The 13,426-nt window shown below is 47.0% G+C and overlaps 1 protein-coding gene across 1 annotated transcript; it reads left to right on the top strand.

Annotated features, from left to right (window-relative positions):
- The first annotated feature begins 665 nt into the window (after positions 1-665).
- Positions 666-13,159, top strand: ssh2a (slingshot protein phosphatase 2a). Its single transcript, XM_035534066.1, has 14 exons — positions 666-1,201; positions 5,536-5,648; positions 6,221-6,285; positions 6,374-6,495; positions 6,598-6,663; positions 6,761-6,826; positions 6,985-7,179; positions 8,611-8,718; positions 8,859-8,988; positions 9,084-9,130; positions 9,229-9,378; positions 9,472-9,672; positions 10,204-11,176; positions 11,452-13,159. Exons 1-14 carry the CDS (start codon positions 1,074-1,076, stop codon positions 12,742-12,744), a joined length of 3,657 nt encoding a protein of 1,218 aa, XP_035389959.1. The 5' UTR covers positions 666-1,073; the 3' UTR covers positions 12,745-13,159.
- The last annotated feature ends 267 nt before the right edge of the window (positions 13,160-13,426 follow it).

Genomic DNA, 13,426 nt, shown 5'->3' with positions numbered 1-13,426 from the left:
TATTTCAGTATTCTCAGACAAAATCACTGGTATGCAAGAGCACTTCCACATAAATAACCACTTCTTGGTTATTTAAAAGAACAAAGACATTTTCTAATATAGGAGCCACTGAATATTGAGTATTTATTTTATATACACCTATGTTTACCTGGATCTACCAGGAGCTGACACATTGCATAAACAAACATTTTTTTTAAATTAAAAATCTCAGTCTGCTGGTATAAGCAGAAACTAGAATAAAGAACTTATTTGAACTATGTAAATTAAATCTCTCTCCTTGCTCATCAATCTTTTGCTAAGTCCCAAATAAGGATGGTCTGGCAGTAACGTATCTCTAGAAGGGCTATGAAAACATTTAAAACAACCCTAAATATTGACTAGGTTTTGGATATTGGTGCTAAATTTATTTTTGCCTACTCGTGACTGTATTGCATTCTAAAGCTATGCATAGACTTGCTCAACTTCTCCTTGAAAACAGTAGTGTGAAGGATACCCTGAAATGAGCTCGAAGCTTATGATCACAGCACCGATCGTGTTACGCAGCGCTGTCACTGCTGGATAGCCTGAACCGTCGGTTGTCTGTAGGACCTTAAATTGAAGAAGCCGCCTGAAGCACATGTCAGCAGCCCCTCCTTCAGTGTATTCAAGCGTTAGTCCGCTTGAGTGGAAGTTTCAGAGCTGTAGAACGCGTAAGCACAGGATCGTTTGGTTGCTGTTTATGTCTAACTTGGCTGGAATTACTTTAGTTTTACGCAGGTTCTTGTTTTTTCAAAACCCTGTAAGGGATAGGTTCCCTGTTGTTTAATTAAAAGAAAACATTTTAATGACTTTCTTTTTCTAAGATGACATAATTTTAGACCGCCTAGACGGCAAAGGGATGCGTTAATGCATCACTGAGATCCTTAGGTACTGGAGTGGGTGATTATACCGCCATTTGTCGCGGGTTTTTTTTGTTTGTTTGTTTTTGTTAGTTCTTGTTAGTTCATTTCTTTTCCTGCGTGGAAATACCATGGCTGTGGAAGAGTGAGTCTTTGAGGATATCCGGCTGCTAGCAGCTCCTCGACTTTAGAGCCATGACCCAGGGAAGCCTAGCTGTCACAGAGAGCTCTGCGCCCGGTGGATTCTGCGCGTGCTGTGGGGCTAAAATCATGCCGTACTTCTCGGACGACGCAGTCGTGTCCCAGAACCAGATCGATAGGCTGTAAGTTGAGCGCCATGTTCATTTACCTTTTAGTGAAACTACTGTCTTCTAAGAGAGCTGTTCTAGCGAATAGCGAATTTGTAATGACGTTGACAACGCAGAAAGTATATTCAAACAAGCCATACATTTAATCATGTAACGTATATTGTAACTTGCTTACATCGATTTCCATATAACCTTACGAGCAGAGCAAGTACCTTTTATAGTCATAGTAAATTAAATTCAGAGGCTTCTGTATTTTATGACTAATACAGTTTTTTAAACGTGTGACGTAACAGGATGTGAGGAACGTTCTAACTGTTTTGAAATGTGTGACACGTACGACGTGATTCACCTACCTGGCCCGGAGTTTATCTGATGGGTCCAGCCATTCCGATGCTGCCTGGCTGTAATGTTGTATGTTTGCTTGTAGAACCGTTGGTTTACGGAGTTAAACTTTGATCAAAGAAGTTTAAATATGCAACGGTTGTGGGCTAATAGAAGCATACCTAAATTGAGATTAGACACACACACAGCTGCATTAGTGAAATGTAAGCAGGTTTCCAAGCAAGGTGTCTTCCCTGCTTGATGTTAACTTCCAGATTATTTAAAAAATATGATCTTGGCAGGTAGTGTAATTGTCTCGGACAAAAAGACTCAAGTTGAATGTTCTTAAATTTTGTGTATGACATATATAGTTAAGGTTGTGTGCAGCAATGACCCACAGACAGGCTTTATTTCAACCACAGATTGTGTGTTTCAAAAATGAACAAGTCCAACAGAATGCCAAGAAGCCAGTTGTGTGAGAACCAGCCCATCATGAGATCTCTCAAGAAAGGTTTCTGTTTATTTGATGTCCTTGATGGCTGTTTGCTTACACTTGCCTGTGTACCTGTGACGGGAAATCCTTTCTCACTGAATGCTTGCCTTACTAAAGTCAATATGGTTATTATGCTCTCTACTTTTATTTCCTGGTGGGGGCCAACTATAGCGCTATCATTTTGATGTGTCGACCAAAACATGGTTATAGTGTAGCTTCACCTATTGTGTAGTGCTTTACTATGTCTCATTTGACTGTGCTGTATGTACAAGCTAAACTTACATTGTTGTCTCATTTTGAAACGTTTACCTTAATCATGTTACACTCTCATTCAGGGATATTGAGAATTGATCTATTAGACATGTCAGAACTTAACTACAGCGTTTTTGGAAATCTGAGTAGAGCTCACTTTCATGTTCTGCATGTCACCTTTCTCTTCTTTGAGACATTTAATCCTGAACTGTATCAAATTTACACGCTTATTTAAGTCTCTTGTTTACAGGTACGTAAATACATATGTACAAACTAACCATGTATGCTACAGTCTGGAACGGATGTGGGAAGTTTGATTTCTAGGGAATTTTGAGTGTTGTTTTTGTCATACCTGTCAGAGATGAATCACAAACTGATGGTGGAATAATGTGGATATGAGACGTTATAAAGCAAGGTTAAACCTTGTTCATTTGTTTTGACCACGTACTGTGAATATAAAGGAAAAAGAAAACCTTGAGCCTATAATTAGAAATGTGTATTGTACTGATGGATTTCCTGGCAGCAGGCCTTTAATGTGTAATTGATAACTGCAGCATATTTTCAAACAAGGAAGTGTGATGAAACGTAAATTTCAGTAAGCATGTTTGACCCTCCTGTTCCTTTCACACTTATGAGTACCCACACACGTACGTACACACACACGTACGTGTTCTACCAGGAAGAGGTAGAAACAATACTAATGTGGTAACTTAAGGGTGTGTGCTGTGTTGGCAACAATATTAGGAAGTCCGATTTAGGCCTCAAACGTACAGAGTTCCGCTGAAATTACACACCACAGAGCTTGGTTGATTATTTCTCTTAGTGAGTAAATGATTAAGCACTTTATCTTGCTGAGCGTCAGTGGCTGAGCTTTTCAAAATCAGAGGTAACTGTCCCCATTTCAACAAGCTTTTTCAGAGGTTTAACTGCCCTACTCATTCAGGGAAGACGGCAGGTCTTGTGCACTTGGATTTCCTATTTTGGGATAGTGTGACAGGCTTGTCTCAGTCACATCTACCTTTGTGTGTGTGACCTTCATCATCTCCATGTTCTGCTGCAAAGCTGAATCCTGCTCCCTCCCACCTGCTCTGTGTAGTTGGGTGTGCCTTTAATTGGGCAGCTGGATGGTCTAATGGGGATGCAGGCTTTGGCTTGAACTGGCCCTTAATCTGTCTTGCTAAAATTGAAAACTGGAACTTTGTGTTGAACTTTTATCCCAGTTGTATGTTTGGGATTTTTTTTTTTTTGTTTGTTTTGGTTTTTGTTTTCCTTGTTTTGGCTAGTTTTCTCTATAGGTAACCCTAGTGTGACTTGTTTTCTGTCTGTGGCTGTGCAGTAGCTGGTATAAAAAGCTAATCTTTATCTTAAAAGGTGACAGAATGCAGCCAGGCTTGCTGTCTTGGAGCCGCTATCTTTCAGGCCTGAACCCTTAAGGCCTTTGCTTAGGCTGAGGCTGGGACCTATATTTATCTCCTCCCCAAAGGGAGTGTGACTAATAAGGGCAGGGACAGGGTGGGGGTCAGGCATCTCTCCTCCTGCAGTAGGGGCGGGCAACTGGCGTGCTTTGGCCCCTTACATAGAGATGGCCATGTCCATGCCCTAACAAGTCCTGCCCAGCGTGGGATTCCAGCTGATGGCCCCTTCCTCTTTCCCCTTCCTCTTCCTCCTAGGTCCAGGCAAGCAGGTTTCCTCTGTCTGACCCATCAGGTCTGACCCACCCCTGGCTATATGAGCGTTCATACTTGCATGTGTATTGCCCTTACATGTCAGGGTGAATGGTATGCCACCAGGTGGGAGGGGCTGTGGGTGAACCTAGTGCCCTCTTTCCTGGTGCCCTCTTTTCCAGCCTGTGCAGCCCAGCGGCATTGCACAAGGCATCCATGCCATGTCATACGTTCCAGCGTCTTCCTATGCTGCAGCTGGAGTATGGCTTTCTGACAACCTGCTGCATTTTTCACTTTTAGGTGTGCAGGGCAAATTATTATAAGAATGCAAGCATTAAATTTGCAGAATCCAGACAGGAATTAAAAAATAATGTTTGTTTTTTTTGAAGAGCTTTGCACTGACATGCATGTGCAGCAGGACCATCAGGTTTCAAACCAAAGTGTCACCAGATATGTTATACAGTAGAAGCCCAAACTGTAGAAGCCTATCAATAGTGTGCATCCATTCACTAGGTTTCAACTATATTTAGCAGTGCCTATTTATCCATATGCCAGCTGCTGCTGCTTATTTCCTAACCTGCCACTGTGTGGTGTGTCTGCTACGTTTTGGTATCCTTTATTAAATACAACAAATAACGTCCTGATATGAACGTGGCCTGTCTGCAATGGAGAGGAAGGGACAGAGATAGAGATAATCCCGTGCTTTACAGGAGCACGCGGCATATGCAGTCCCTCAGGTCAGACATTAATTAGAGCCAGATGTAGTAGAAAGAGAGGATGGCTGGGTGGAGCCAGCAAGGATGGAGTAAAAAGAGAAGAGTGGGTCAGAGGGAGGAAACAGCTGGGTCAGGGGTGAGTGGGTTATGGGAAATGAGCTCAGTGTTTTTGTTTGGCTGTTCTGTGGGCCCTGAATCTGCTTTTCTGCCTTCCGCAAATGTCTGCGGAATCTTTCTGCCGACGGCTCCTGAAAGACAGCCGCATGACTGATGGAGAGGGCACGTGCGCGCACACACAGACGGTGTAATCTTGGCTGCTTTGAAGTGGTTGAAATGCTTTTACTCAGCAGACAGGGCTGCTGCTGGCTCAGTAGACCACTGGGCAAAGCTCAGTACCCTGAGGCAGGGTACTGCTCATGGTATGGCTTTTGTAATGCTAGCTGTCATAAGTCCTACTTATGTTCCCCCGCACTCTCATTGTGGTGGAGTAGAGGTATGATTCACACCTGCATGGTCACTTTAAATCATGACCATCGTCATCCATTCATACTCTCTCTATCTCGCAGACAAACACACTAACTGTATCATGCTTTCTCTACCCCCCCATGTGGCTTGGTCAATTGCCCTACAATTTAAATGTGAGATATTATTTGGAGGCCTAATGTGTCCCTGCTGGGATTTCAAGACTTGCAGTATGTTCTCACTGTGCCTGGTCCAGCTGCATGGTCCTACAGAGACTGAACCTCAAAAGTGTGGGTGTGCAAGTGTGGAAACTAATCCAAGTCACTGTGTGTGGACAGTACCATGTCCACACTTACTGCAAAACTTGATGGGGTATTGATGCTACTGCTGTTGTCTGCTGCTATTGATCTCTCCCTTCTCTCTTTTGTTTCTCTCTTTCAGTATCAGTGAGAATTTCCTCACAGTTAAAGGTGCTGCCCTCTTTTTACCCCGTGGAAATGGCTCCTCCCCCTCTACAGTGCCCCGCATCACACATCGGTGGAACAAGCACACAGGTATAGTGAACCCACACGGGGAAACATATTTGATCATTCATTTTGCTTCTCCCTCTCTCTCTCTCTCTCTCTCTCTCTCTCTCTCTCTCTCTCTCTCTCTCTCTCTCTCTCTCACACACACACACCCATACAGATTAATATCTCTAATCCATTATTAGCATCACTGTCAGACACTGATGTGGAGAAATGCAGGCCAGTGAGGCAGCCTCAGTGCTTACACTGCCAAACACCCAGTGAGTGGTGGAATGCGTCTGTGGGCTGGAGGCCAATGCATAGGTCAGGCTATTTTGGAGAGCTGTTCCATAGGCTTGTCCTTGCAGATGAAGGGCATTGATTTCTCTGCGTGTGTGACCAGAGTGTGTAAGCAGGTTGCATTGGCACCTATAAAAGGACACTAATGAGCAGGCCTAATGTGGGCTAATTGTAGAAAATGTGTTTCGCATGTGAAAAGAAGTGAAAGTGGCTTGGTACTGTGCTGTAACCTATGTGGGGGAACAGTCCTGGGTGTCTGTGAATATAGTGAAGAACTAGTTGTGAATTAGCCTTTAATCAGCCTTTTGTTTTCTGTCCAGGTGACCTCCAGCAACACCTGCAGACCATGTTCACCCTGCTGCGGCCAGAGGACAGCATCCGCTTGGTAGACACCGCCCCATCTCTCCACTTACTGAAAAGAGAAGCACACTGTCTTGCTCTTTTCACTCTCTCACACTCTCTCTCTGTTTCAGGCTGTCCGTCTAGAGAGTGCCTATCCTCAATACACACGGTATATGGTTGTTGTGTCCACCAGTGGGAGGCAGGACACAGAGGAGAGTGTGGTTCTTGGCTTGGACTTCACTAGCCCAGACCGGTCAGTCCCTCAGTGGTCACTTTCAGTGGTTTGTGGTCATCTGTGGTCATGTGGCTTGTGACCAGATTGCTCATGTGCTGTGTGGTGATGTATCTCCTTCAGGCCATGCACTGTGGGGCTGGTCTTGCCTCTGTGGAGTGACACTCTGATTCACTTGGATGGAGATGGGTAAGATAGTGATCACACTTTGTGTTACATCTGTGCTCACTGTGCCACTGGGTTCTATGTACCTGTGTGGAATCTGCTTCTGTTTGTCTCTCCACAGGGGCTTTAGTGTATCCACTGCCAACAGAGTCCACATTTTCAAACCTGTCTCTGTACAGGCCATGTGGTGAGTACCACACCGATTTCCATATTTCACTCTGTTTCTCTCCTCAATCTTCATTTATCATTTTCTTTTTTTCACTTTTGTTCTTTCTCCTTGTTTAGGGGTCCTAATGCCCATCATTGTTTTTGCTCTCTCTCTTTCTCTTTCTCTTTCTCTCTCAGGTCAGCCCTGCAGTCTTTGCACAAGGCTTGTGAGGTAGCGCGGGGTCATAACTACTACCCAGGCAGTCTGTTTCTCACGTGGGTCAGCTACTACCAGAGCCGCATCTCCTCCGAACAGCACTGCATCAATGAGTGGAACGCCATGCAGGATGTGCAGTCACATCGGGCCGACTCACCTGTGCTCTTCACCGATGTGTGAGTGCTGTGCAGGCACACACAGGGGAAAACAGGAAGAGTGTAATGCTTGTTAGACCTAAAAAGTAATATTTGGAACATGGCAAGCAGAATTGGTTTAATGTATACCAAATGTTACACTCCTCTCATCAATAGGGGTATGTGACACTCCATGTCATGTGGATGTGTTCCCAAAACAGCACACCCAAAACAACACACACAAATACAGCTGAGAATGTGCTTGGATCAGAGTACAAGGCATCCAGCTAAAGATCTCATGATCATCATCTTATAATCCTGTGACCATCGAGAACTGCAGTGCTGCAATTTTTAACCAGAAAGGTGACCGGTAAAGCAATAGTCGTCACCTCAACCTTCTTAAAAGTCGTGCCACATTGGTAGTGCTTCTAGAGCATGGCCCAGACATTTATTTATGCTGTCAGAAGGGGAAATTCCCCCAGGGCTGGAAATATTCCCATGTGTATGTGTTTTTATCTTTGTAAGGCACCTTTGCTGCCAGCGCTTTATATAGCTCCTCTCAGAGACAGTTTGATTTACGGACGGAAAAGGCATTAGGTGGCTAGGTAGATGCACACGCGGACTGACGGAGACAGGTGCTCAGAAAAGAAACAAGCAAGATGGGTCTAGACACACTAGGGAGTGAGACTGAGCGACCTTCCTTGAGGGGAAGCAGGTCACAAGGTTTTTTATTTGTGTATATATATATATATATATTATATATAAAAATAACATTTGTGGGCCTGGCGAACGCCGCAATGCACACAGCAAAATTGAATTCAATACGACTTCTGTTGGGCTCCCTGTCAAAGGTGAAATACCAGCCTTTGACCCAGTCCTTTCTCCTCTCCCCAACCCTGCACCGCCTCCATGTTCACTTAGAAGCTTTTTAAATGCGTATAGGAGCAGCGTTTGAAAATGTGTTTGGACATAAAATTCAGAGATGACACTACGTCATTGCTTCCCAGTAGCAGCCCAGCCCTACGCTCAGATGCTTGCTCAAGTGTGCAAGCAGAAGGAAGCAGATGACGGGGGCCTTCAGGCCCAGAGTTACATAAACACTTTTGTATACACAAAGCCGCCTGTTGAAGGAGCTAACCTACACTGAGTGCCTTTCCTTCTTTTTTGTCAATAATAAAACCCCCAGCGGGGTTTGCGAGCAAAGCACGCCCCCAGCCAGAGGTCATGTTGCTCTGGCTATAAGCCAAAGTCCTCTTTTCCTGCTCAGTGACCCCAGACAGAAGAGGCCACTGATGACTTTATTTTAATGATAATACACAGCCACACCACCATTGACCCAACACTCAGAGATATGAGAGTCCCCTGCCCATACTGTTAAGGCTGTGCCTGTGTTTGCTTGAAATTTGCTTAATTTTTTTATGCCTGTGATGAGTTGCACCCTCTTTTAAAGTGAGCGTTACTCTGTGTAATCAGGCCAACGGAGAGAGAGCGCACAGAGCGACTGATCAAGACTCGGTTGAGAGAGATCATGATGCAGAAAGACCTGGAGAACGTCACCTCCAAAGAGGTAAGAGCCTGCCAGTTTTCAAAGGCTACTGTTCACAGGGTACCATCAGCTGAACCATCATGTTGGATAATATGATGAGATTGTAAGCCTTGTAGTGTCTGACTGCTGTCTGGCTGTTCTGCACTGACGAGCTTATCTGCTTCGTCGCTCTTAGATCCGCACGGGAACTAGAAATGCAGATGGTATGTAACCTGCGGGAGTTCAAAGAGTTCATCGACAATGAGATGATTGTCATCCTGGGCCAGATGGACAGCCCCACGGAGATCTTTGACCATGTCTTCCTGGTGAGGCACCCGCCAACTTTCTTTCTACACTCCAGCATTGTCCCAGGTTGGCCTGCATATAATGGAACAAACTAATTCAGGATTCTCTAATACAGGGTTCAGAGTGGAATGCGTCTAACCTGGAAGAGCTCCAGAACAGCGGGTGAGTTTTATTGTTTTGGGCTCCAGGATTAAGTCAGTATGTCCGGCCTGCTCGGTGAACTCTTGCTATTTCGTTCTGCTAACTCCATATCCCACAGATGTGCGCTACATCCTCAATGTGACGCGCGAGATCGATAAACTTTTTCCCTGGACTTTTCGAGTACCAAACAACATCCGCGTGTATGACGAAGAGGCCACCAACCTGCTAGAGAACTGGAATGACACCTACAAGTTTATTTCCAAAGCCAAGTAAGGGGTTCTCCTTCACTTAGGGCCACAGAAGCCCCGAGGAGTCAGGTGTCAGTGTTAAGGGCACGCACTGAGTGCTGTATTTGACTGCAGGAAAGCAGGGGCCAAGTGCCTGGTGCACTGTAAGATGGGCGTGAGCCGCTCAGCCTCCACCGTGATCGCATACGCCATGAAGGAGTATGGCTGGGACCTGGGGCGCGCCTTTGAGCACGTCAAAGAGCGCCGCACCGTCACCAAGCCCAACCCCTCCTTCATGAAGCAGCTGGAGGAGTATCAGGGTATCCTGCTGGCCAGGTACACACACACGCACACACACCTGCGCGACATTATGCTGGCGTAGTATACTGTCCTCTTTTACTGCATGCCTGTGATTTAGACCAGGGAACACCCATGACTCACATTCGCGCACTTGGACAAGATGACAGTTTCCGTTTGCTCATGGAAAAGATCTGAGTGTTTGCTTAAAAATTTGCTGCCCTACTTTTGAATGCATTATGTATGAGTCGGCTATAGTTTCATATGAGTTTGAGTGACAGTGGAACAGGGGAGGAGGAGCTGTTTGGTAACATTCTTTGCCAGTCTCTTCTCTACGCTCTGCTGTGATTTTTATATTCCTTTTTACGCATGAAGAGCTCCTTTTATTGTCTGAGAAAAAGGAGTCATCAACGTTTTCTTGTTGAAAAGTAAAAAAAAGAAAAGTGTTAAAGTAGTTTTCCATTACTATGCCATTTATGACATGAATGCAAATGTATACAGTGTTGGTGACTGAGTAATAGTGCTGGTTAAATGTGTTTAACCTAATCCTCAGCCTCTTTCTGTTCCCAGCAAGCAGAGGCACAACAAGCTGTGGCGATCGCACTCGGACAGTGACCTGTCTGAGCGGCAGGAGCCTCTGTGCAAAACCACGCGCACCCTGGGCCGCTCAGACCCCCATAACAACCACCTCAAAAACGGTGACTGTCCGTCTATCCAGAACATGCTCGCTGCTGTCACCCACCAGTCTCTCAACGACCCGCAGCCCAGCACAGAGGATGTGCCAGACGTGCCACCTGCACACCGCTGCACCACCCCCAATAGGCCCAGTGCAGAGGGAAGGCTTGCCTCTGAGCAAGTGTGCGAGGACCCCTCACTGCCGCCCCTGCCTCGGCCACGGGCAGCCACTGTGGTGCCTGAGCAGAACATGGCGGAGAGCTGCAGTTTGAAAGCTGCCGTGACTGTGCCCATCACCCGCCTTCACCCTCTGGCTTCACTCTACATGCCACCTCCCTCTCCCTCCCCCTCTAACCACACACTGACCTCCCCACTGCCTCCGGAACATGTAAGGGAGGGGCCCTCCTCGGACCCCTGCACTGAGTCGTGCCACGCTGTGCCTGAGCCAATGCCGGACTCTGTTGAGCTGTCCCTGATCATGCCTGATCAAACCTCCAGCTCCTCCATGTCTCAGAGTTTGGCCCTGTGTCTGGACACTGTGAGTGCAATCAGTGAAACAAGAGGTGGTTCAACATCTCCAGGAACACCTATTGCCACAAGTCCCTTAGGAGCCTCCCCAGCGCTTGGTCATCCCTCTGAAAGTGACCTAGAAAGCTGCCATAACAAGAAACATACTCAGACGGCAGCTAGCTCAGCGAACCCCAGCTCTGCCGGCCTCAGCACAGACAGCATAGACTTCTTCAGTGCCAGAGAAAGGTTCCTGGAGCTGACTCAGGACGGCCAGGGCCACTCGCCTGCAGAACACTCAATACACTCCCCAAGCACCAGCCTGTGCCCAGAAGAGGCTGACAGGGTAGTGGCTGAGGAGGTAAGATAGCTGTTACTCTCAGCACTGCATACTGGACAAGTTTTGTAAATTAAGACTGCAGTAGTTTTCAGTTTCTTCAGATTGACCCAAGTCAAAATCAATATGGTATTGCAATGCAGCCACCTGGTGGAAGCTTGCAGAATTGCATGTGACGGTGACCTTTTTTTGCCCTACATTTTGTAGATCTAAACTGCTGTTCAGAATTTATTTACACTACTGCTAATGTCTTGATTGTAGTAGCACCACTGTAATCTCTGTTTGTCTCACTCTTTCAGTATTCCTCTCATTTGGAGAGCTCCTGTGAAAATGTAGCTCCCACCACTGCAGTGCCCCACCCATCTCATCATGACAATGGTGTGTCCGTGCGTCACATGGTGACTGAACTGGAGTGCATTTCTGATGCCACTCCCCCTTGTCCTCAACCGCCGGCCCAGAGCCCTCAGCACCGCCCCTCACTCCAGGAATTGGAACAGGGGGAGGAGGAAGAGGAGAGGCCCTTGCTCCCTCCCTCCCCCTCACCTCCCTGTGAGTGGCTTCCTGGCTCAGTGCGTCGGGCCACTGAGCAGCTGGAGCTCAGACTGCGGCAGGAGCAGGAGGGCCTCTCTTCTCGCTCCCCACTCGCCTCGCCCTGTCTGGACATCCCTGAGCTACTTCCAGCCTCCACTCCTCCGGGGGCCGCCATGAACTCTCCATGCACCGATCCCATCCAGATCACGGAGGGGCGTGGGGAAGACGCCCGGCTGCTCGACGACGACGACTCTGGCATAATCCCCGACCCGTCCTTCTGTGTATGCCCTGAGGGCAGCGCGTCAGCGCCCACAGCCAACCTCAGCCTGGAGCCCAGCTCTGCCTCCTCCTCCCTGCTGTGGCTGGAGGGCGTCACCGAGCTGGAGAGTGACACTGATGACCTGGCGAGGCTGCCTGGGCATGTCGCCCGCAGTAACGAGGACCTACAGAAGATCCAGGAGACGCTGCGTGAGCTGCAGGCCTTCCTGTGTGAGGCAGGCAGGGTGGCAGCCCATGTCAATGGTGGCTGGGACAGGGCAGAGCCGGAGGCACCTGTCGAACTCCAAGCCCCAGCTATGTGGCAGCGGGCCATGGAGATTGAGGCACGAATCAGGCAGGCTGGCCTCACCCCGCCTTCCTTTATGAAGCGCTCAGCCTCACTGGCCAAATTGGACCAGCTAGAGCTGTCGATGCATGACCTAAACAACTGGGATTTCCACCCTGCATCCAGGGGCCTTGTGCAACCCTCCCACACCCCTTCACTCCCACACTGCACTGATGATGCCCACAAGAAGCAGCGTGTTCTACCTCAGAGCTCCTCTAGCTCTCCGCCTGCCATGCATCTGCCGGAAACAAACAGGACTGAAGGCTCCGCCCACACCTCATTTTCATGTCTACAGCATAGGCAGGCAGGTGGGGCAGGGACGCCCGAACACATCTCTGCTTTGCCCACCGTCTCAACCTGTACACGGCAGCTGCATTCGAAGTCACACCCTGTGCGCCGGCCACGCAAAGCAGCAGACAAGAAAAAGACTGTCACTGTTCTGTATAATACAATGTGACCCTTACTGAACTGTCAAGGGAGGGGTGTGCCACAGTGCCAGATTTCGGCCTGTTAATGTCTCGATCTGTGAGGTCCATACCCAAGTTGAAACTGTGAGTGTATGCTACTGTATTTGTGTGTGATAGTATGAGTGTATGCAAGTATGTGCCCTTTTCAAAGGCTTTCAAACATCAAAGGAAAAGGGAACTGATTCTCAAAACATGCACTTTACTTACCTTTTTTTCATTTTTAATATTATTTTTTTGTTTTATTTTAGTTTTTGTTTGTGAATAATTTTTGCACTGATTTGAGAGGTTTCTGTATGTCTGTAAGTAGCAGTGTGCTGGCCTGTGTTTTTCTGGAGAATCAGAAAAACTTTGTTTTTGTTTTTTTTATCCTGTTGCTATTAAATAAATAAAAATGCATTCATTTTAGCCAAGTGTTAAAGATTTTTATTCCATTGATCTCATGCTATTTCAGTCACTTGAGAAATGGAGAATCACAAGGCATCTTTCATTGCTTCCTATTCAGTGCAGCCGGTTCTCTTAGTGTGGGAAACGGTGCTACTGTGTGGACAGAAGTAGAACTGCATGATGACGTAATGCTCTGTTTAGCAGCGAGTGACTGACCAACTGATTGTGTACAGCTCTGCTCTTGTGCTGTCCATCCAGCACTGAGCCCTTTCTCCATCCCTTCATTAG

The sequence above is a fragment of the Electrophorus electricus genome, chromosome 15, assembly GCF_013358815.1.
Source record: "Electrophorus electricus isolate fEleEle1 chromosome 15, fEleEle1.pri, whole genome shotgun sequence".
Lineage (NCBI taxonomy): Eukaryota > Metazoa > Chordata > Actinopteri > Gymnotiformes > Gymnotidae > Electrophorus > Electrophorus electricus.
This window is presented reverse-complemented; position numbering and strand designations above follow the sequence as displayed.

Coding starts and splice junctions, on each gene's coding strand:
- ssh2a (XM_035534066.1), top strand. CDS start 1,074: ATGACCCAGGGAAGCCTAGCTGTCACAGAGAGCTCTGCGCCCGGTGGA. Junction 8,719..8,858: donor AAAGAGGTAAGAGCCTGCCA/GTTTTCAAAGGC, acceptor CGTCGCTCTTAG/ATCCGCACGGGAACTAGAAA. Junction 9,673..10,203: donor CAGGGTATCCTGCTGGCCAG/GTACACACACAC, acceptor TTCTGTTCCCAG/CAAGCAGAGGCACAACAAGC.